This window comes from Hirundo rustica, chromosome 3 (genome assembly GCF_015227805.2).
Source record: "Hirundo rustica isolate bHirRus1 chromosome 3, bHirRus1.pri.v3, whole genome shotgun sequence".
NCBI classification, from domain to species: Eukaryota; Metazoa; Chordata; class Aves; order Passeriformes; family Hirundinidae; genus Hirundo; species Hirundo rustica.
In genome coordinates this window covers 30,983,697-31,008,663 of record NC_053452.1, presented here as the reverse complement: position 1 = coordinate 31,008,663, position 24,967 = coordinate 30,983,697, and the positions used below count along the sequence as shown (strand labels likewise).

At 35.9% G+C, this 24,967-nt stretch overlaps 1 protein-coding gene across 7 annotated transcripts in view; it reads right to left on the bottom strand.

Annotated features, from left to right (window-relative positions):
* KIF6 (kinesin family member 6) overlaps positions 1–24,967 on the bottom strand; it is a 153,901-nt gene that overhangs the window by 50,947 nt on the left and 77,987 nt on the right. For all 7 annotated transcript variants that reach the window (XM_040060541.2, XM_040060534.1, XM_040060536.2 and 4 more), the window contains 2 exons: positions 8,920–9,022; positions 1,663–1,718 (listed from right to left, as the gene is read on the bottom strand). In XM_040060541.2, the coding sequence (XP_039916475.1) occupies positions 1,663–1,718; positions 8,920–9,022 (159 nt within the window). The remainder of the gene's footprint in view (positions 1–1,662; positions 1,719–8,919; positions 9,023–24,967) is intronic.

Genomic DNA, 24,967 nt, shown 5'->3' with positions numbered 1-24,967 from the left:
ACTGTTCCTGCTCTAAAAGTCATTTCAAGTTCCATAAGAGAAAGAATCTTGACAGGGCTGACTTTTGGTTACACCTTATTTAGGCTAAGGAATTTCTTGGGTATAACATAGATGAGCAAATCTAAGAGACAGAAGGGTTGCAGGACAACGTGTATTTCAAGATGGCAACAGAGGAAAAATAGTCCTCCACAGTGTGTTTAACTTGCTTTTCCAAGTTTGCCACAATAAAAAGCCTACGTGGCAGGAGTTAAGTGAGTTTATATAGATACTACAGAGACCCATAGTAGCAAGGCAGATATTGAAATTCTTCTTGCATGGGTCAATCTATGAATATCCATGCACAGGTTCTGTACTGACATTTCTGTTCTGGCCAGCCTGACAGAGGCAAATTACCCTACTGAAAGAAGACAGGTGAATTCCAGTGTCATGCCTTACAGAAATAACCAAATATCCAGAAAACTTCTGCAGTAGGGCTCAGCACCTGATGTCTGTGCTTTTGGATCTATTCCAAACATCAATTGTGCTGTGGTTTGAAAACACATTGCCAACTCAGCTGAGGCTTTCTGCATACCTGGCATAATTTAAATATACTGCATAAAATCCCTGAGGGACTTGTGGTATACCCAAAGGTGATTGGGAGGGGAATCTGGCAGTAGTTATCATTCATGACCACAGAGAATATAATCATGGCTATGGTGTAATTACAGAGCATTGGCAGCTGTGTTGTGAGATAGTTGTCCCTTCCCAGAAGTCAACTGCTGTTCAAAGACGTGAAGTGATGATAATGACTTCATTGTCCATGTCTATTTTGGTGCCATCCAAAGAAGGAGGAGGTAAAAAATAAGAGCAAGATCTACACCACTTGCCCTGGATGCCAGATTACCTTTCAATCTGGTCCCTCACAGCCTGTATCTGAAAGGTTGAAGAGACATGGCTCACTTCAATGTGTGCAAAATGGAGGATATTGACCTGATCAACAAGAACTTCAGGGACAGAAAAAACTGTTAAATATTTGTCAGAACTCCTGGACAGCCTCCAATTTTGGAATCAACAGAACTCCAAATCAACTAGAAACATATCAAAGGCTTCTAGGAGGATCATGTAAGACCTGCCTTGGGGTTGAATAGATCTATGGGTGATTTTTGACATTGAACAATCTGAAACTGGATACCAAACATATGCTGTTGGGGCCTTAAAGCAAAAAAATGATGAAACTCCCCACCAAACAGAAGCACTCCTCAAAATTGCTCTAATTAATCTGTACAAAGTGCAGAGTGGTAATCTTTTATCAGAAGTCATATATATTTATGGATAAATACAATGATTAATCTGTAGGTATGAAACGTTCAAATGACGATTTTGGACCCTTTTATTCCAAAATAAAATTTTAAAATATCATGCTATTGCCTTAACTTTTCTTTTTCATAAATTTCAGACATCCTGGCAAATAAAGAAGGGAGCTGGTTTTTACATTATACTATTTGAAATAATCAAAACTTGTACATAAAATTATTACTGCTATCATCAGCTTACAGCTTACCTTATTGGAAGTCTTAGCAATGCATTGACTTTTTTCTTTTAGAAACTAGAATCTCCTCCCATATATTTGAATTCTATCATTTTATCAGCCAAAAACATAAAATGAAGTTAAAATATACTCACTTATTTTATTTCTCACTTCATTTAATTTCTCTCCAAGGCATTTAGCTTCATCAAACCTGTCAAATCAAGCATAATGATACAGAATTATTTTAAAGAACAACTTGTTTCAAAAATTTATCATGATAAAATACAGAAATACTCTTATGTTACAGTGTGTTAATTTAGTTTATATTGTGTTTCATTTTTATATTGGATTTGTAATGTTTTCTTCCCTGTTACCCCTGGAAGCGGTATCACGTGGTTTGTCCCTGCTCCGCCGTGCCCATCCCCTACACTGGAATGTAACCCAACTCTGTTCCACTCCCACCTTATCCCGGATTGGGTAGTGGCTTGCCCCTGCCTCTGGGCCCATCCCTCCTGGGAAAAAGCCCCAGGACGGGGGAGGGCTCAGTCTCTTTGGCATCAGAACGGGGACGGGAAAGGAGCTGAAGGAGCTCTGGACCAAATAAAGCTATAATTCCCCCCCCGGACAAAGAGCAGGCCCTTTCCTTTTGCCATCAGTGGTCATCTGGGTCTCTCTAAAGAACCACCGCACTTAGTACTATTTTTTAATTTGTAAGTAGAACTAAATGGAAACAATTTTCCATCAGGAGAGATTGTTTGGTCTAAGAGAAACCATCTAGAAGAATCTTGATCTAGAGAAAGTAATTGAAGAAATCCACAAATTGTACTTCTGTCTAACCCAAAAGATGTCAAAACAGAGTAAACAAATACGGCTTCTCACTACAAAGGTGGGATGTGAAAAATTCCATAAGACTGGAACAAGTTAGAATTTCAAGTGCCTAAGTTGGTATCTGCTTGCAAACGTTTGCTTTCAAGGCGGAATTCCACAAGGCTAAATGGCTGATGGTGGAGGGTTGTTGAGCACTTACTCTTTCTTAGATGAAAAAAGGTGGAAGCCACTGAGGCTTCTGTTAGACTTTAGAAAAGCTTTTTCTACTGGGGTTAACTTAGAGCCCCGAGCAGCCATTAAGGATTGCATAAATATCAAAGTGAAGAAGCTCTGAAGCATCTCTCTCCTTCTTTCCTTCAGGTCCCATAGTAAGTTCATCAATTACTTGTTACTTATAAAATCTGAGACAAATCTCATGTTGGCTATTGACTCTGATTCATGTTCACAGAGAGATTTATCTGGAAAAGTTAAAGTCAGCTATTTATCCAGCCTTTATTCATAGGTTACTGCCAATAGCTGAATAGGTCGTGCATCTGTTTTTCAAACACCATAGTTTACAAACCAGCACAATAACAAAAAACTGCAATTTATGACATATCAACAGATTCCATCTGTGACTATGAATCCTAGTGAAACAAAATTAGTCAGGTAAATACACAAGACTTGAGTGTAAAACTGAATGGGGAAAAGCTATTTCCAATACTTCTTTAATTAAAAAAAAAAAAAAAAAAAAAAAAAAAAAAAAAAAAAAAAAAAAGTGGCATTATCTAGCATTAAGGTGATATTACTATGGATAGTGATGAGCAAACAATTATGTTGTTAGCTGAAAAAACTTCATGTATATCTTACATGGAAACCACTCAACAGAAAGGCTGAAATTGCCAAATCATGGCTTCTATTACTTACAAGATAAATACTCCATATGAAACCCCAGAGTGAATTTAGTCACTAATTTTAGTGGAAAAAGCATTTTGGCATAGATGTCAATCTTTGAATGCAAATGGCAATAATTAAAATATAAACATCCTGGAAAACAAATCTCTAACTCATTCTGTAAACCAAGACAGACTCAGAGGCTGGCTAATGAGGGAGACATTCAGCGAATTAAATGATTATTCACTTGTTTTAAATTATTAGAAATTACAACAACAAGTGACCCAAGTGAAACTCATCCTTTCCATGAAACTTGCCCACAGGTACTGAAAATACAAGATAGCTGTCAACCAGCTAAAAAACAGAAAGCAAGAAAAGAAGAAAATGGAAAAAAATAATGGAGAACAACAAAAATGAAACTAGATCTACATCACATCTGTAAGCTCAGTAGAATTTTACTACTGGAAATATTGACTAAGATGAGATTTAGAAGCTTCATCCAGTATGCAATACTACATTGGAGTGGCTCAGCTGGAAAGATTGCTTGGTAGCATATTTCACCAGAAAATGGGATGCATTTTTTGCCTCTTCAGAGAAACAATCTTAAGAGAACATGATTGCATTAAGAAATAGGATACTATTAAGTTCTCTGAAAGTCAAGTATAGAAAGTCCAAATTGTAGAAATTTGATTCTGTCTGGGTATAAACACAGGGTGGTTTCTTTAAAGCAGGGAAGCCGCTATTAATGTATGGAAGAAAAATTAAAAAGAATTGTTGTAAAGCTGTAGAAGATCACATTTTCTATCTTACAAAGCACTTCCCATAGGCAACTTGAATTGAAAGGAAATTGAATCAATTTAGCTGCACTTAAATTATCTTTGACTATATCATTTTTTCCACTTTTTAAATTCAGAGACATTACTGAGTTACAGTATAAGCTATTGTACCTGTAAAGAGCTCTGACGTATAGTAGGTGAAAGTTTTACTCAAAACAAGATTTTTTCTTTTATATATATATATATATATAAAATAAAAAAAAGCTAAACAAATGCTTTTCAGTATCTGATTTAATTAGCTGACTGCTTTTGATCACTTTTACACCAGTAGTTACAGAAAAAATACAATCATACATATTTTATATGTCTGACCATGTATAGTCACATCTGTATGAATTATTTCACAGCCCAAGCAACAGTTGTGACCTTCACAGTGAAACTTCCAAGTAGGCTCACAGACAGTTTACCATTCAATAATGTAAGACTGACAGAGTGCACACTTGATGTCTTACTGGGATGTGCCAGGGGCTTCTGAGGCAATAGGAGCCAACAGGGGAACACCAAGGAAATACTTCAAAGGAGTTAAAGTGTGTTCTTCTGAGAAGATGGAGCAGCCAACAACTGAGGTGCCTTTATGCATGCTGCGTGGGCATCAGACAAAAGAAGCTGGAAGTCACTACACTGCTAGAAAACTATGATCTAGTTGCCATTTCTGAAACTTGGTGGGGCAAATACATAACCTCAGTGTGCCTACCAATGGCTACAGGTTGTCAGAAGAGACAAGTGAGAAGGAGAGGTGGAGCAGTTGCTCTCTAAACCAAGAGGTGAACTGGGCGTAAAGAGCTGTCTCTGAACAAGTTATCTGCAGGCTGATAGCTGATGGGTAGGAATCTGAGACTGAGTGGTTAGCATCTACTACAGGATGCCTGATCAAGGGGAGTCTATTTATGAGGCCTTCATGCTCCAGCTAATGGAGACATTGCACTTACTGGCTCTTGTCCACCTGGAGGACTTCAAACACATCAGCATTTTCTGAAAAATAGCATGACAAGCAGTAGGCAATCAAAGAGACTCCTGAACTGCAGGGAGGATAACTTCTTAAGCAAGGTAATAGACAGCCTTACCACAGGGAGGTGATACTGGACCAACTGGTCAGCAAAGTAATGAGCTAATTGGAGATGTCAAGACTGGAGGCAGCCTGGGCTGCTGTGGCCATGTGTTGGTGGAGTTCACAGTCCAGAGGGATATGGGTAAGGGGAAGAGTAAAGTTGGGCCCCTCAGTTTTAGGGAAGCAAACTTCCAGCTCTTCAAGGATTTAGTCAATAGGATCACCTGGAAAACTGCCTTCAGGGACAACGGAATGGAATAAAGTTGGTAGGTCTTTTAGAATGTTTTCCATGAAGTGTAAAAACTCACAATCCCCAGGAGCAAGAAATCAAGCAAGGAAGGCATGAGACCAGCATGGCTGAGTTGAGACCTGCAAATCAATCTAAAGTACAAGCAGGAAATGCACAGGCAGTAGAAGCACAAACGGATAACCTAGGAAGAGTATAGTAATTCCTGTGTAGGGAATTGTGCCAGAATGGTTTGGGAATAGTATTCCCCAATTTAGGAGTCCCACGAAAAAAAACACACTTCCATTTGCTTCCCCTCCAACTAAAAGCACAGAAGGCAAAAGTTTCAATTTGAGACGAGAGCAATTTACTGGAAACAGGAAAGAAATAAGAAAATTAATAATTACAGCACAAATATTCACAATGTAAGTGTACAAAAAGAGAAAGTTTGGAGCTTGACCCAACCACAATCATGCCACCCAAAGTGGGGTCCCTTCAGCTGGGACCAGTATTACCCCACCACTCTCTCTGCCACACTTCCCCCAAGCTCTTTTCTGAAATGAGACAGCATCCTTTTCCTCTGCCTCTGGCCATGAAATAAGATGGTACTGAATAACAATAGGGTCTTGGTTACGCCCATACGGCTCCAGGCTCTGCCCCCTCATGGCTACTACAAAAAAGTAACCCTGTTTTTAGCCAAAACGAGTTACACTCTCCTCACCTGAGCTAGGACCAAAGCCCCTTTGCAGTGAGTGGCTCCAGTGAACCAACAAGTCCACTGCCTGACTCCCTGCACTTACCACAGTCAGATAACGTTTTTTTACTGGCTCAACCTCAAGTTTCCCACAGAAGAAACTCAGATGCTTGGGTCCTTAAAATAATTTAATCGTGATGCAACAGCAAGATAACACCTTGAGCTGGTGCCTCTGAGGAGGGACCCTGAACAAAGAAAACCCTGGATTTTTATACCCTTGCAGTCTAAGACCATGGAAGTCTCTGCTCTTCATCCTGAGGCACTGACTCCGACTGTGTCTCTAAGTGTCTGTCCACCTGGCTGGAACCACAGTTGTCTGTGTCCTTTGTTATGAGATGGATTAGTGCCAGTTCAAGGCCTCTTGCCTCAGGCTCCTGACACCCAGCGCTCAAAGTGAGCTACCAGCACAAAATGTATTCAACAGCACTGTGTCCTGTTCTGGAGCACAGAAAAGACATTGACCTGTTAGAATGCGTCCAAAGCAGGGACCCAAAAATCAACAGAGAGCTGCAACATCTCTCTTAGGAAGACAGACTAAGAGAGTTGCAGTTTTTCAGCCTGGAGAAGAGAAGGGTCCAGGATGACCTTACTAGAGTAATTCAATATTTAAAGGGAGATAATGAGAAAAATGGGGACAAGTGTTTTAGCAGGGGCTGTTGTGATAGGACTAGGGGCAGTGCTTTAGGATAGATTTAGACTAGGTATAAGAGAGACATTTTTTACAATGAGAGTGGTTAAACACTAGAGTACATTGCCCAGAGACGTGATGGATGCCCCATCCCTGGACAAATTCAAAATCAATCCTGACTTTGCTCTGAGCAACCTGATCTAATTGAAGATGTCCCCGCTTATTGCTTGCAGGCTTTGACTAGAAGACTGTTAAAGAGTCCTTCCAACTCAGCTTATTCTCTGACTCTATGATAATTAGCAAGCCAAGAAAATCTACCCAAAATACCCAAAGGAAAAAATAAGACAGATAAAAATAAGTAATTTGTGAACCAAACACTGTTTGTGGTATGACAGAAGTGGTTATGCAACTATAAACAAAATTATTAACAAGAGAAGTCTACATATAAAGGGAAGCTATGGCAACCTTTAAACATGTGGTGTCCACACTCTTCTTCCTGTGCAATTTGAACACTGGCTGGGTAACAGAGCTTTTGTGTAACTAGTAGTTCAGAGGCTGCATTCCAAATTACAGACTGGGTTTGATACAAATCCATTCTAATGAACTCAGTAAACTTGGAGCTATAAGCATCTTTGCTAAAAATGACAGCAAATGGCAGGGGAAACTGCCTTGGTCCAAAGTATCAAAATACATGTTAGCACTGATTTCAGCAATCAGCTGATGCCTATTAGAGAGAGGTTACATAAAGCATTAGTATGAATCTCTTTGTCCTTTAAGGAAAGCAAATCTGTCAGAATTAGTAGATTTTGGTCATCTCTATTATATATTCTGAAACCAGAAGGAAATACTGATTTGCTTCATAGTAATAACATACAGAAAAAATATGGAAGAATTGTGATTAATTTATAATGAAGAGCAGAGCATGGCTCGGAATTGTATTGGTCTCACTATCATGCTGTAACTATTAAGTGTTCTGCTAAATAGCAACACCAGAAATGACTGCAGTGTATGCAGTGATAGTGCAGTGCTGTGGCATGATCTGATAAATTGATCAGAAGAAAGGCATTACTAAATATCCAGTTTATATGGATAAATGCTTAGATATATCTAATACCGTAGCAACTTGTGTTCCTGTGGCTGAGGTATAGATCCAGGTAAAAAGTTAATCAGTTCAGAAAAGTGATAAATAGCAAGAACTTCAGTAAATCAAGATCATGTCTTTCCTCAATTTTACTGAAATAAATAAGACTTGGTGACCCTAGAAAAAAATGTCTTTCATGCCTATGAAGTAGAAAATTGTGTTTAAGAAAACAGAAGAAAGCAGGAGAAACTTGGAGAAGGAGAAGACCTCAGGACAAAAAACTCCACAAAAACACTCCAAAGCCAACCAACCAACCAAACACCCCTCCAACCAAACAGAAAAAAACCCAAACAAAATACACCTAAGCAATTCTTAGGGGAATAGTTAATTACAAATACAGATTGAGAGATTTGCTTTTTGTATCTGCAATCTCAAAGCCATGCATTTCTTCTGCAGTACTAGGAGGGTTAATACTTGCAAAGCTGATACTGAAGCATACTGTTATCCAATCAACATAGAAAAGTGTTGGTGGTTTAATTTGTGAGGTTTAAAACCTGTATGAAAATTCATGTTTTCAATGTTTTGCCATTGTCACTATTTTCACCAGACATATGAAGTGTTTTGCCAACATTAACAAGAAATGTGGAGGAGGAGAATATTATTTCTGTTTGTGAATGCAAAACTGGCAGAGAGAAGCTAAAACCACTTGGCAAACAGGTTAGGGACACCAGACATGCATATGTTAAGCATCTCCTAGCCTACTATCCAATTCAGTGCTGAAGCCAGTAAAGCATTTTTGACAATGGAATTTGCAGTAATTGATCCACTCCAATGGATTTTACTTCCCCTGGATAATTCTTGATCATGAATGCCATTGCCACATTGCTTCAACATGGCTGTGAAGATGAATAAAACCAGTGGAAATATGCATTAAGGTTCCTCGTGCTATTTTCATTTCTATGCACACTTCTATCACCACTTCTTGATATGAAATGTCTTAAGTGAGAAAAGCTGAAGTGCCTGTAATGAGTCCTCAACAGAAGCCTGGGATGACTGGTGTAAAATTACATGTTCCTGCCCAGACTGCTAATGAACTTTCAGATATCTTCCCCCAGCTGTATTTTGATGTGACACTCACCTCTGCTTCAGAAGCTGTTTGTTGTCCTCAATGGTTATACTGTCAGCATGGTCCCGCTTAAAAACTTCAAAAGCTTCCTGGGATCCAAGTGGCATCTTTCCTCCTGCCCCAAGATAAAAAAAAAGAGAGAACTTCTTCAGCGTCAGCAAAAGATAGAGATTTTGCACTGATTTAAATACTTTTTAGATAAATGCAGCAAGTCAGCTCAGGGGCCTTAAGGCAAAGAGAAGACTAAGTTCAGTTTTCCACAGATTGGAAAGCATTTTTGACAAAAGATTTCTATTATCTGACAAATTACTTATGTTTCACATTGCTTCTCTAAAGTCTGAATGCCTGAGGTATATAATTCATCAAGATAATTTTAAATGTTCATAAGTAAAACTGAACTTTGAAAATTTAAAATATGTGAAATATTCTTAAGTGCGAGCCAGGGATATTTTCACAACAGCACAATGAAGTTTGCTTCTGTATTTCTTTCATTTGTTTCACACTGGGCCCTAAATACACCTTGACTATTTTCAATATTCTTGGAAGAAAAAAAATCAGGCTTCTTTAATTATGTATTAGGAAATACTTTTCCATACCCTTTTAGGTAAAGCAAGAATTCTACCTACACAAATGGTTTGTGCCTTTTTACATTTACAACATGGTGTTTGTTTCCTTTTGTGCACCAGAATGTCAAGACTTATTTGCCCTTTGAATCTTTTAAAATCATTATAGAAAAATATTACAGTGTGTATTATTTTCAGTGCTTACCGCCAGATGATCTATAGATCCAAGTAAGATACTGTACATTGTATCTGTTTTATTAACAAAAACATTCAAAGGCTTAAGGAGAATGAGAGCTTACGCCAGCATCTGTGTTATCACCAGTACATATATGTAAATAAATAAGGGAGAAGAAAGGATGAGACTTGCACTTAAATAAATTACAGGAATGAAGACAGTTCAGGAGCAGAAAGTGGGAGGACTCTAACACTCAAACTTTGTGAAGAATGCAAAATAGCTCCACCTTTAATTCAACCTCCAAGTTGCAACATAAACCTCGAAAATTATTTTCCTTAAATTGGAATTTGGTTCTCTTTTGATTTTCCCCCTCTTGAGTCTTTCTTTTGTCCTGCACACTAGTCTGCCTTCCCACCTCAGAGCTATCAAGGCCCCCAAATCCATTTTGAACAAGAGCTATAATATTCCCTAGGCTTTCTGCTATGCAAGTGTTTCCTCTATCTTTTATGCCAAAGGACCAGTATTACCAGTAACATATGCACATACACCAGTTCTTTTTCAGGCTACCTGCTTTGCAATTTTGGTGTAAAGGTTTTCTCCTTCTCCAGGTTTCTCTTGTTTCTTCCACTTTCTTTAACACAATCTTTTAATTTCATAGGCATGAAATACATTGTTTTCAAGGTCAGCATCACCAAGTCTTATATTCATTTACATCAGTGAAGCTGTGACAAGAAATAGGCAAAACATGCCTAAACAGGCTGGGATGTGCAACACTGGAATGTTATCCCTTACTGGTCCATAAGCTGTATTTTAAAGTAATTCTAAATATATTCTGGTGCACCTCATCATACATATATCAGGATAAGTTCCCATTGACTCCAGCGAGATTTCTGTGATGTAAAATACTGTTTACAGAGAAAGCTGGTAACAAAAACTATACCTCAGGGTTCATTGATCAGCAAAAGTGTAAAAAGATTTCTTCAAAATATAGAGAAAATTTTGCACCGTTTCAGTCAAAAGAATCAGCACATCTGTTAATAATTCAAAAATTTTGAGTTGAAAATAGAACCACCAGGAATGTTTGAATGGCAAAACATGCAGAAATGCTCCACCCTTTTTGAATAAGAAAATCAAAGAAAGATACAGTGCACTATTTACTGCTGAGTGATCCAAAAGAGCGAAAGAATTCAGGAAAATATATCTTTCTGTGGTGATGACCTGAGAATATAATGTTCATGTTTCATGCTTGCCATGTAGAAAAAACAGGCAGCTTTGCGAGCAGAATTTTATAGTACATTCATGACATCTCCAGCACTAATTTTAGTATGCAGCCTGAATTGACCCCCTAGAATTGCTTTTGTTGCAGAAAAAGCTTGTATTAAGTGCAGAAAGCCTGGAAAAAATTCATTATAAGATAAACCATGACATGCCCTTATTAATACATAACATTGCAATGTAAAGTATTTAACTCTTCTGACCATGTGCTGCCTTTGAGAGTACAAATAAAAACAGTAAAGTAAGTTCGGAAAACAAAACTACTACAGTGATTATTGCTACTGTCTGGCAGAAATGTATCAACCAAAATTAAAGGTAACCGATAATAATTTCCAGCACTAGCTTGAAAAGGCATCAAATTTGTACAGCCAAACAAAGCACACAAAAATAGATTCCCAGAACACTTGGGAAGGGGAAATTTTCTGGTTTATACAGTTCATTTTAAGAAAATACAGAAACATAGGAAGTAGTAAACAAACCTATTTTCAAAATAGTATGAAAGGAAAGAAATTTAGAAACAACCATTGGGATTGTATTTCAGTATAATATGAGCATACAACAGCTACAGAATAATGTTGCACCCTACGGGTAATGGAGGAGACATTCATGAAGAAAATAAGGGACGACAACAATGTTAATTACAGCAAAGGACTGCAAGGGATAATGAAAGCTCGATGGAGTAGTTGTGTTTTCATTCTGTAATGAAGATTATTTCTTTTCCATGGTTGAAGTGGTATCTTCAGTCATTATGTTTATATTTCCTTAAATAATCTGTAATTTCATAAAAAAGCCTCACCTTCTTTCAAATGACCTCCAAGTGCCAGGGTGCATTAATATTATTGGCATGCTGTTCTCCTGGGCTTAATTCTAACAAATAAGCTATAAGTTAACATATATTATTATTAACCAAGGTGTTATTTGGTTTGTTTTTCTCTACCTTTGAAATTGAAATCTATGTACAGTAGTACATAAATTATAAGACAAAAACAGAATTAAGAGGAGAAACCAAGGAAAAAATTTTGTCAGGGTAGTGGAATAGCTCAGCTAAAACTTCTAAAGAAAACAATTTCTTTCACTCTTAAAAAGCCAAAAAATTCCTCCTCTCCTTCTTAATTATCATGGCATGGTGTTACAAAATAAATATTTGAAAATTCTTATCTAAGGAAGAACCATCATATCCTGCAGGATGAGAACCAGGAAACACATGTCATCAAGTCATTATAATGTGTTTCCTGGAATAGTCATTACCATAAAAATAATTCAGATCATTGGAAAAAGCATAAAATTTTCTTTCAATCACATTCATGAAACCCTAGTTTACAGGATGGCATAAAAAAGAGATAAAGTTTGTATCAAGCTAATTTTAATTATACCTTTCCTGTTAGATTGTGTTACTTGGGTTGAATACCAAAACACAAATATGCCCAACTCACACAATGTAAAATCCACAGCTAACCCGTCATCGTTTATAGCAAGTCCACATAGCTGAAATTTTTGGTAAAATTCAGGTTCAATCCACATCATGAACTTGTATGTTTAGGAATGTTCTCATTGGAGGTTTGATTTCAGTCTGTTCTCTGACCTAGTGAACTCAGCTTTCATATTAAGCAAAAAAATTTGGTTCAATAGGCTCCTCTGCTGAAATGTGCAAATTACAGCTGTCCCACTGCACTTGGGTAAGTCAGCAGTGATGTGTCCCAAGCTCTGAACTAGAGCAACAAGATTTGACATGACCAAGAAATAGAAAGATTGCTGTAGTATTGATAATGGGATAAACTCTCAAAATCAGTAATAATTCAAAATACAGTGAACAAAAACATAATAAGGCTTTTGGTCACTGCTAGCAGATTACTTTTTAAGATAAGAAAAGACCAAAGTTATTTAAGGACTCAGTTGTATGCCTATAGGAGGTAGAAGCCTGCATACCAGCCATGACCTGACAGATACTGTGCATGCTATTCTATCACTCACTAAATTTTAAGCATTCATTCTATGCTGTTACATACACAAATGCTATTTACAGCCATCCTAAACACCAAATGTTAAAGAAACTTTAAAGGAACATGTAGGGCATAGTGTGGCTCTGGGTCTTCAACTGCCAACAGAGAAATTATTTGGCTGAATCCTTTTTTTATATTAAATACTATGCACCGGAATTATTCAAGGACTACACTGAGTAGGTAGAGGCATGCAACTGTATAAACATAGACTTTATTTTGTTGTTAAAAGTGGTCAAACACTCTTGTATATTTACATGACCATACTGATTTTTAAATGAATCTAACACCAACAAATCCTACTGCAGATTGTATTAGTGATCAAAATTTATAAATACTTAAAAGTACCTTTTTTTTTTTTTTTTTTTTCCCATACAAATTTAAAGACTGCTCAATCTAGAAAGGGCACTTCCAGTCCTGAGTTTGGCCACCTTCTGGTTTTTGGTTGGTTTGATGTAAAAGAGTTATTGCTCAGAGGGAGAAGATCTTCATAAAGTTTAATGCATGAAACCTACAGAAAAAGTTTGCATTGCTCTTCATTTTAGTCTTGGAAAATCTGTCAAACAATAGCATGAAATTGACATCATCTCTGTCTGAAAGCAGAACCACAGTGTCTCCTCACAACACCACCCTGTAACCAGATTTTGGTCCTGGTATGAGAGCTCTGAGGGGGTTTCAGGGGCCTCATGCCAGAGCATGCCGGTTTAACCCACAAAAAAAATTGGAAGCAAAAGAGAAGTATTAAGATTGCAAGTTGATCTGTTCTGAGGGAGGAACATTAAGATTGTTGACAAAAGCAAACTCTTGGGAATAACTGTTCAGACAATGTATTCTGATGAGAAAAGCATCTGTCCACATATCTGCCCATGTAATTGTTTTGCAGAAACTTAATTTTCAGAGTAAAAGACTTTGACATTCCATTTTTACAAAGAGGTCTGTTAGACAAGAGTTGTCCCTTCCACTGAATCTAATAGAAGCAAAACGTCCCCTTGGCTCAAGGAAAGCTCTCATTCAGGTGAAGGTAGTCTGAAGAATTTCAGGATAGCAACTAGCATGAATTGTGAGTCTTCCTGCTTATAAGGACTGTCAACCTGTTTGGGCTATCATGTATTCCCACATATTATCAAATGGGAACAAAGGAACTGCAAAAACTTTCAAATGAAACTAAAGACAAATTATTTGGTAAGCCTTTGCAATAGAACCAAGGTATTAGAGGTCATATAAGCATATTTCATCATATCTTTACCAGGATCCATCAAGATGTCATAGCCATCTGTTCAGAATGGAAGAAGAGATAACAGATAACAGAGCTTGCAATAATGAGTCAATAAAGAATAAATACTTAAAAATAGGCAACCAAATGGCAAAACAACACACAACAGACACTTCCCCACTGCAAAGCTCAGCTAAATTTCTCATGAAAAGCATGTGTATTACACATGGCTACCTTCGCTAGACTACAATTCAAAAATGAGAAAGACATGAAACAATATTCAAAATCAAAATCAAAAACAAAATCACAGAACTCCTGCAGTGTTGAACAGTTTCTGGGGAAGTTAAAAGCCTTGAAGGAAAACCAGAATATTCAGATGTGATGAACTAAATAAAACATGGGCATAAATTAATTTCTCTGGCTTTGGAGTTTGTTTATTTAGAGGGGAGGAAGAGGGCAAAATGAACAATTTGTTGAAACACTGAAAATGATGAACAGCAAAGAACAATCTTGTACAGGAGCAAGTTGGACACAAATCAAGACAAACACTATTTCTAATGCAATTAATATTGCTAAAAATGGGATTACTTTAAGATGGTTAAAAGAAAATTGTAAACCCCTAGATATTACATATAATGTCAACTCTGTAAAAGCCAATTTTTATAAAGTTCAACTGAAATCCTTCCAAAACCCAGCAAGCAAACACTTACAAGAATCTCATAAGGAGTAAACTACTACATTAGTTAATAGTCCTCTGCAGTAGTAGTAAGAAAAATATTGAACTGTATTTCAAAACCAAAGATTAAATGAAGTAGAAACTTAATTTTAAAGAAGATGAAATTGACTATTTTAAGATTGTCTAAGACCACAGAAGAACAACAAAACTAAATGAGATATGATAGCTGAATTTAATCACATTGAATTTCTTCAGTTTCATTGTTTTAAGAAATCTCAAGTGGCAGGCAGGTATGTTTTTAACACCTTTACTTTTGCAACAAAAGCCACTTGACCTTTAATATCTAATGAAAGTCAGAAATGTGGTTTTAGGCTCCTTACTGAGATGTAAATCTGACATCAGGTTCAATCTTAGAGTGATATCAATATGTAAAGATTGCAACAATTGAAATATCTCTCCCGCATTTTTCTCTTCTGGAAAATCAGTATACCAGTTTGCCTCCCTGTCATATGTTGCAACACACAATTTGAGAGAGAACTGCAGGATAAAAGGAAACTGGTTATTAACAAGTTTAAATATGTTTATGACCTCCACCTGGTGGAACATATATTTGCCTAGATGTCAGACTCAGTTAATAAGGTCATTTTGGTCTTATTATGATTTTAGTTCTTATAGATTTCTCAGATATAATTTTTATTATAATTTCTCTGATTACATGGCTTGGAATCAAGATGCTCTAGGATATCTGCACTAGCATTGATTATTTACTGCGTACCAACTTTTGTGTTGTCTAGTTATGTTAGTATATTCTCTTCAAAAATCCAGTGAGCACCAGAGCTATCAATATCAAAGTTGGAGCAGAGAGATGAGAATGCAGTTAGAGGCTATTTGGCATAACCAAAATGTTTGCAGATCTCAGCAGTGGGGAATAAAATAGTCGTGTTTGGACACAAATATTATTGGAGAAGTATTTACGTTTCATGTATGACACCCTGTATGTTTCAAAAGAAAAAAACAAAATTCATCTGTTATTTGCAACCATTTACTTCTTTAAAGCTGCCTGTGAGATCATATTCGATTGTTTAATACATATGCACATTGAAAGTCCTTAATTAGTAGGTACAAAAGGAAAGCATGAAATGAAGCATGGTAGGCTTGGCAGAAGTTCAGTGGGTGGATACAAAGGAAAATATGAAGTCAAACCCACAAGAACTTTAGGAGACCCACCCAATGGTGCTGCCACTTCTAAATAAATAAGATTCATTTCTGCATAGGACAGAATCACACATTTCAGATACCTTCTCATAAAACAGGATAGATATGTCATACTGCATTGTGCAGTTTACATCAACACCTTATATGAAAAAGAAACAGTGCATTTCCCTTGTTTTTTAGGAATCTAAATCTGTTCCCTTCAGTAGCTGACGCAGTTGTAAAAGTTTTACTAAATACAAGAAAGGACCTCTATTTATGCACTTGTGTCAACTCAAATTAGAGTTGATTTTAAATCAAATTTAGACTACTGAGCTTAAGATGAGGATTGTCAATTGAGTAATAGCAAATCAAATGAGTTTTGACATACTTCATGTACTTGATATGCTGTAGCAGCAACATTTGCCACTTCTGTTTTAGGCCTGAAAGGGGGCTTTTAGGCTCAAAAACTTTTCTGCCTTTTTCAACCAGACCAACATATTTTTAAAAAATTGAATAGTCTCAAGAAAATTTGCCCAATTTACATGTTTTATGCTGTTTTGAGTGATAGATATGGTATTCATGTTCTCCTTTTCAAGATATCTTTCTCAATTTTAGAATAATTACTCTGAGGGTTGGATAAGAATATTTTAAGAGCTCTGCAAAATGACAACCTACATCAATGGAGTCCTGACAGCTTGGACCAAATGCAAGTGAAGTTTTTTGTTAAGGACATCTGTAGGCATCTGCATGTATTTTTGGTGTCTGGAGAATCATTTCTACCACCAGGCTTGCCAGTAACACCATAAACCACAAAAGAAGCGTATTTCATTTTCAGAACAATTTAGGAGAAGGAAAAGAACTTGTTATAAGCATCAATCTGGTTTTGGAAACTTACTGTATTTTTAATTTCATATTACATTTTAGCTTTTTCTTTATTAAGATACTGAGGTTTTCTGAAGTAGAAGCCTGTCTATACTACATCTTAGGTAGAAAAGAAAAAAAGTTCCTCTCTAGTGGGTACACAATTAATTAGTACCATCTTGGGGCTTTCTCTTTTAATATTTCATGCTATAAACTACAGGAGTGCAGGGGCCATTTAATGAGGTGGTGGGGTTTTTTTGGTTTTGTTTTTTTTTTTTTTTCTCTGAGGTGGAACGCCAGCACTGAATGGGTTTGCATTCAAGATGGGCAGCTTTACTGCTTCCATCAATTAAATCTTTTGGAAGCTGAACATTAGCAATTAAGAAATGAGTAAAATTTATCTGTAAAAGAAATTTGATTACTGCTCTGTTGAAGATTTTTTGGGGTTCATCTCTGAGAATGAACACAGAAGCCTGTTGTGTACCAATGTCCAAATTTGAAAACATAATTTGGCATGATATACCTCATCAATGAACACAATAAATTTCAAGCACTCACCTACTGAAGAAGCATTTCATGCCTTTCTGAAGGAATCCTTTAACTGCTACATTACAGACTGCATCAATGTGTATTAACGTACTTTAAATATACACACAAAATTAAGTCTTCAGAAGTTTCAACTAATCTCACAATGGAGGACTTCTAAGCACATGACAAGCTCCAGAAGTCTAGCAGAATTAAAATGAGAGTTCTGTGCCCATAAATTAGCAGAAGTTTAGAGAACACTTGTGTAACTTACATGCTCCTAAACACCTACCCTGATGAAAGTTGCTGAATTTGCTTTGAAATTAAGGACATTGTGCCTCTTGTGTTACACAAATAGTGCATTTTAGTAACACAAGATAAAGATTAGTGAATGTAGAAAGAGAGCAGTTATTGCCAGTCCAGCAACACTCATATATTCCATTTTATATCTATAGTGGTTTTGAAATAGCAGACAAAGCAGAAAAGGAGGAGATAGCAATGGGGTCTGAAAAAATCAACCTGGCTAGTTTCTCTCCTGAACTTTCACTTCTGCTTTTCAAATTTTCTCATACTCTTTTTTACAAAACTCTCAGCTATCTTTAGGTAAAACTCATTATTTTAGACTTTTCTCAGCTGTTAAAAGCTATTTTACTGCTTTTAAAAACTCTTTTGACTGCATTTCATTTTGAAGGGGAAAAAATCTATCTTGAAGGATTGAATTTTAAAGGAAACATTAAATCTTTGTAGAGTGTAGAAAAAAAAAAAAAATTCTGAATGCCATTTACATCCTTTTTAAAAACAGTTTTGCCAAACCCATGTAGTAAGGGTACTTGCCTTGTCAATCAGCGTTAACACAGTCCAGAAGGCTTAACAGGTTTAAGTAAAGCTGTAATTTGCATTTTTAATAAAACATTTTGAGCAGAGGCATTCATCAAAATAATTTATTAGAACAGCAAATTAGAGCTATATTTAAGTGAGTTTTACCTACTACTTACTAAATCCTACTACTTACTAAAAATGGAATAAAGCAAAGCAAATAACTCAGAATTTAAATCTATTTTTTCTGACAATAATGACAAATAGCATACACATTACATCTTTATGAAAAAAATTATACTACACATCCGTAGTATTCACTTTCAATATTCTAAGAATAAAACCTTTAGATTTCATGAGCAGGAATATAAATATTAACTTGAACATTCTTAATATATAATAAGTTTACTTATGTTCACATGAGTTTAAGCTTAAGAAGTTCTTAAGAATTAGCAGTCGTTTGCAAAAAGAGAAGTCCTGCCTCAATGGAAATATTGATAAATTAATCAAAATGGAAAAGTAGTAGCTGCCCTTGTTGAAAAAAAAAAAATGAAATGAACAGCAGATCAAATTTTTAGGATATCAAATTGCATCTATAGAAAGACTTCTAAAATGCAGCTGAAAACTGTTAAAAGGAAAGCTTAATTTCCATTCTTAGTATATTTATTCTGTAGAGAAAAATAAAGAATGAGGTACCTTCCCTTTGTAGTTAGCAAAAGTATTTTGTCTGCCAAGACTGAAACCATTAGCTGCTTCCAGTGCCACTGGATATTCCTGTTGATTTTATGTGAGCTGTACAGTAAGTATATAGAATCACAGAACCAAGTAGGTCTGAAATGACCTTTGAGATCATCAAGTCCAATTTGTGACCTAATATTACCTTATCACCTTAAATGTACTGTTAACTGTCCTATTCTTGTACTGGGCTACACAAAATGTAACATGGAAAGAAATGGCTTAAAGAGAATGAGGACTTCTATACATACACAGGTGACAAAAGGAAGGCTAGAGAAAACATGGGTCCCCTGCTGAATGAGGGAAAGGACCTAATTACACAGGACATGGAAAAGGCTGGGCTTCTGGATGCTTTCTTCACTTTAGCCATTACTAACACCACCAGCCTTCTGTTACTCAGGTACCAGAGACCAGCGGAAAACTCTGTATGAAGACAGAGAAATAAACTCCATTTGAATGTTTCTTTTGCTATTCTTCTAATACAGCCCAAGCTTAAGAAATTCTAAGATAAATCTGGTTTTCTTTACTCAATAGCTTATATACAACTTTGGAAAGTTGCACTGAAGTAAAAATGCATTCACACTCTACTGCTATATCAACCATAACAGGGAAAAGTTCATGTATACTTAACGGAAATACTGCTTTTATCAACAAAAATGTAACTGACAACAAACTCACCTTGACAGTTAGGCCCTTGTGAGGTCACCTTTTTTCTGGCTATAAATTAATGAGATATTAATTATTGTTACTGAATATCTGCTTTCATTCTTCTAAGTTCCTAATGTGACAACAGAGTTCCTATCATCTGATTGCATCCACTGGTAACCTTCTTCAATTACTTTAGGTATGACAGTACTTCTGCTCTGGAAATTTCACCACAAAGGAGGTTAAAAATTGTCATTGTAAAACCACAGAGCAACTGCAGAAGGTTATGTATTTTTTCTTAGGGTGGAGATATATATACTAAAGTGAATACTCAAATTGTGTAATTTGCTATTTCAGGGCAGTTCAAAAGAAACATCACCTAAATGTACATTTGAGTGAAGGAGGGTGGAAGGAAGTTGGGCTAAAAAATTATCAGAGTCAGTGAAAGTTAGTATTGCACTACCCAATCCTATATATCACCTAAAAGCCTTTAAAACCTTGTATGTGGTAAATTTGGGACTTCTTATGTATGACAAAATGATAAAAGCAATAACCTCACTTCTTATATCAAGACTAAAAGTAGTAAGTGGTAATAAGTATCTCTAGTTTAGATGGCTTGAAGGAATAAAAAATATTTTAGAAATTTCATTAATACTACAGAAATATTTCTGGAATTCAAATATCCCTGTTTATTCCTCTTAGCACAGGCACTCCTTATAGAAGACTGAGAAACATTTTAAAAGATCCAACCCATAGGATTCTAATAACCCCTCTGACCTAGAAGCAATGCTTTAAATCTCTATATTTCAAATTGAGAATGTAATTAAAACCAGGAATGTGAAGTTCTCCAAGTAGTACTATAATTCTCACCTGAAATACAATTCTTAACATCCACCGTTATTGTGAAAACAGCCACTCAAATATATAAATATCTCTAGTTTTTGAATTACTAAGATTGAATGTGAGAGTTCCCCACTGCCTGTTCTGCAATCTCCAAATAGCTAAAAAAGGATTATTCTTCACTACATTGTATGTCTCGCCCTTTGCAGCCAGATCTCAAAGACTTTTCCTTTCAATCCAGGAATTCACCTGGACCCTTTCCTCTCTGCACATTCATTTTTGGAGCATGGTACATGGTGAATGAAGATGAATTAAGAACACCTTTTATGCCTAACTACAGTACTGCTCCCAGAACTAAGAAGGAATATAGAGGGGAACAGAGGAGGACCATAGTAATGAAAAATTAGTTCACCTGACAGTCTCAGGCTTGCTACATGTTGGAAGCAGTAAGGGGGATCGCACTGGCCAAGAACAATATGTGCACTATTGCTGCTGTAAAAAGTTGGGGTGAGATTTTTTTGTTAAATTTATCTTAATGCATTTTAACTAAGAACTACAATTTAATGAAAAGAAACTTCTGGTTTGAGCTTAGAGTCATAAAACAGTGAGCACTGTAAAATTACTGGACAATTAATTTCTATTCCCCTATACTCTCAAGGTGAAATCCCACCATATTGGGTCTCTGAAGTGATTAAGATACCTTCTTTGAGGGCAGGTCTGCTGCAGAGAATGAATTTCTATCTTAACAAAGGGAGAATGAATACCCAGAGACAGCTAAGACCTCACAATTGCCACTAAGTTGACCAAAAGACCTGTGCTATTCATGTTATTTTTTGTCTTCAGAGAAAACCTTAGAAATAATGGAGTCAGGGTTTACAAATATAGTTTTGAAACAGAAGTGCATATATTAACTCCAAATTCAATCTCTGAAACCTCATCATGCTAAAATTATTTCAAATTTTGGAAGAAGCTTCCATCTTAAATTGTCCCTAGAGGCAGGAACTGCCTTTTGCCCTGTAGTTGTGGGTTAGTATGGCCTATCCCAATAAAAGTAAGTTCTGCTTCCATAACAACAAATAACCACATTCAGCAAAATAATCATTCATTGTCTTCATGTACAGCAACCATTCCCCATGATATAAAAGTCAGATGTGATACTCGAGTGTGGTAAAAGAAACCTACAATTTGGCAACATCTACTTGCTTATAATAATTCATAAAATGTTTGTCTTTCAGAAATCTATCCATGCATTTTTATCATTTATCGTTTTGTCTTATTGGTGGGTGCTTGTTTACAGAAATATATAAATTCCCTGAGCCTTTGAAAAATTATAGTGATTCCAAATCCCTTACTATTAGATGTGTATTTGCACTACATGATTACACATTTTTTTCCCATCTTCAACAGTGATAATGAAAAGCAAATTTAGAAGCTAAATTCCTGATCCTGCAAACAAACAAGCGCAGATATTTTTTTCCCCCAAGCAGATTCCTGGCAATTGAAGAGACAGCCAACATATGTACATAATAAACATATATATAAGCAGAGAGACACAAAGCCTTTCTTGCTCCTGAGAATAAACAAGCGAACCCCTATCTTCCCCCCAAATATTAGCACATCTTCATTATTCAAAATACAAGCTATTTTTCTTTTATGCAACATGCAACACATATTACATAACCTCTCTTCAGAGAACTGCTCCCACTAATTTATTATCAGCTTTATTTATTGTGCCTATAGCCTACAGTAAATAAAAAAAGATAAGGAAAACTTCATCATTATGATGCCTAACACGTCTATTGTATTAAATTTGAGAATAATCATAATTAAAAATAAGCTAATCTGGGTTCTTCTGAGGTTTAGTTATTGCCTCTTATTTCTGTGATTCAAAGAACTCTAATTTTAATCAAAAGTGATGCCATTCTTGTACCAGAGATATTAAAGACAAAATTGGTTGCTCACAAAGGCAAGAATGACCTATTTTCTCTCTGGCTCATCATACCAGAGTTTTTCTGGTGAAAATTCAATGGTCTCAGGAGCTGTTTGAGGGAACTTACCAAAAAAACCCAAAACTAAACAAAAATCCCCAATAATGTAATATAAAGTATTTGAGTGAAATTCCATTTCATATTGGCACAATTCCCAGTGTGAAAAGCAACTTCTTTTAATTCCTTTTTAACCAAAATTTGTAACCAGCTGAACTATATAATTAAGGTGCAACAAAGGATGAAAAGACAATTTTTGAACCAATAACCTCTGTAGCTCTAAATCTGCTTATGTCAGGACATAGAATTAAAAGCAGTTTTGCCCTTTGAAAATCTGTTGAAATAAGTGACTATCACTAGAAAAATAGCATAATTCTTCCTGAAAGCCAAGTACACTATGTTTATTTGATGGCTTTAAACTGATTGTTTTCTTGAAGATCAAAAGGGGACAATAAACTATGGACATTCCTTGTCATTCAACCTTAGTACAATATTAAATGTGCTGTATCAGAGCCACGAGCTCTTTTATCAGGCTTTAGTTAATTAAATAAACCTGCTGAAAGTCAAAAGGATATCTTCCCAGAACTCTTTTTCTTCTAGTATTCCCTCATGCAAGGTTGTTTTAACAGTTCTGATACAAAGCGATGACATTCTTCTGTTTCCAACCACTGGTCATTATTCAAACTGATGTCACTCTCTCTCTGTACACATAAAGATTAAAGGAAATTTCTGAAATATTTGTAATTATTTTGCCCCAGAATTATGGCTGGATGTAAATGGCATAAAGAGTGCTGATCAAAGTGGGGAGGCATGCAGAATAAAAGATTCATAATAAAATATTCAATAATTTTAACACAACTTTCCCAGTCCACTCTGAGTGCTTTACTCTTCTCTCTTTTTCTGAACAAGTAGAGACAGCTTTGCATGAAATATACTTGCATGCAGCTTACTCTCAGAATTTACAATACATATCAAACCTGCTATATGCTTGCCCATGCTTGTACATGAATTTTAAGTAGCCAGCATAGTCTAGAGTTTCAGCAAACTGAATTTCCCAAACAAATTAGCTATCAATACAAAGCAACAATTTCAAGAACTGGGTTGAATAGTTATGCTGACTAAATATGACGAGTCAATACTTCCAAGATTTTGTATTGGTTTCTACATCTAATTCACTGTATTACTTTCACAAATCATTTCAACTGCTCCTCAGTGTTAGAAAAACAAGATTTTGCTCTTAGAGATGGCCTTTGAACATGAAATTTCTAAGTGATTGAGGAAGATAAGCCACTCTTAATTTATTTCACTGTTGAAGAAAGTGATCCAGAGAAATGAGGTCACTTGTGTGAGTTCACAAACTTAGTAAGTAATAAGGATTGAAATAAAAACCAGATGCCCTGCATCTCAGTCTAGGATCTTATTCAATGCAGTGTATTGCCTCCATAATGCAGTGGAAAGTTGAGTTGTTTTATGTATGACAAACAAGAATACACCAGCTAACCTCCGTTAGACAATGCACTTTATCACAAGCATTCAGTGAAAAATCAGAAACATACAAAGGCAAATGTTAACAGGAGCTCATACATTATTCTTACAAAGAAGTTTCATTTCTTTTGGAATAATAAGAATGGCACAAGTAGTCAATGTGTACAACTGCTAACAACTGTCTGAAGCATCTCTGCTTAAGTAATAAGAATGTGAACATTACAAAAACAAAAAAATAGACTATTGTATGAAGAATAAAATATAAAAAGGGAAAGGTTAAGCTTTCACTCCCCTCAAAATTTACTGCAGCTGCTGTTTATGACAGAAAGCACAGCCTGTGCCACTTGGGAAAGGTATGTATGTTTGCTTATCTTTACTTATGTTTTAATTATTGTTCTGAACTGCTTCCAAAACATTTTTTTTCCTGTCTCTTCATCCACTAATAGAATCTTTAATGACTGGACAAAGACTGTACATAGAACAATGGCTACCCAAAGTGGTTTTTCATCTTGTCCTTTTGTAGTAAGCAACTGCATCTATTACTAAAAATATATATATTCTGATTTCTTGATTATCTGTGAAATCTGCAGTTTTTTTCTGAAATTAAGATTATTTTCTAAGTATTTACTTTGCTGTCTAAAATTCAGGGTTTTGTAATATTATTTATAAGAAAACCGAAGTCTTTCCAGGTTCTTATTTGATGCACTGCAGTATGACTCACTGCTACTATATTTTTCAATGTACTTTTTTTCCCCTCTTAGCAATTCTGAAATAGCTCCTCATTAGCAATGACCCTTAAAAAATTATTTGAAACAAAACAGCTTTTGACTACTGCTTTTCAAGCATCTGAAAATACCAATGATTTGACCTTGAGATTAAGGGTTTAGGAAGATGAAGACTGTGCTTATATTACTGGCAGCTATCCAGCACTACACTATAGTACAGGCACTATAATGGAAATATTAAGGTTAGTAACTTTAAGAGAATAGGCAAAAAACCCCAAAAACAGAACAAAAAAACCCCCAAAACAGACCACAAAAAAACCCAAACAACCAACCAAACAAAACCCCCCCCA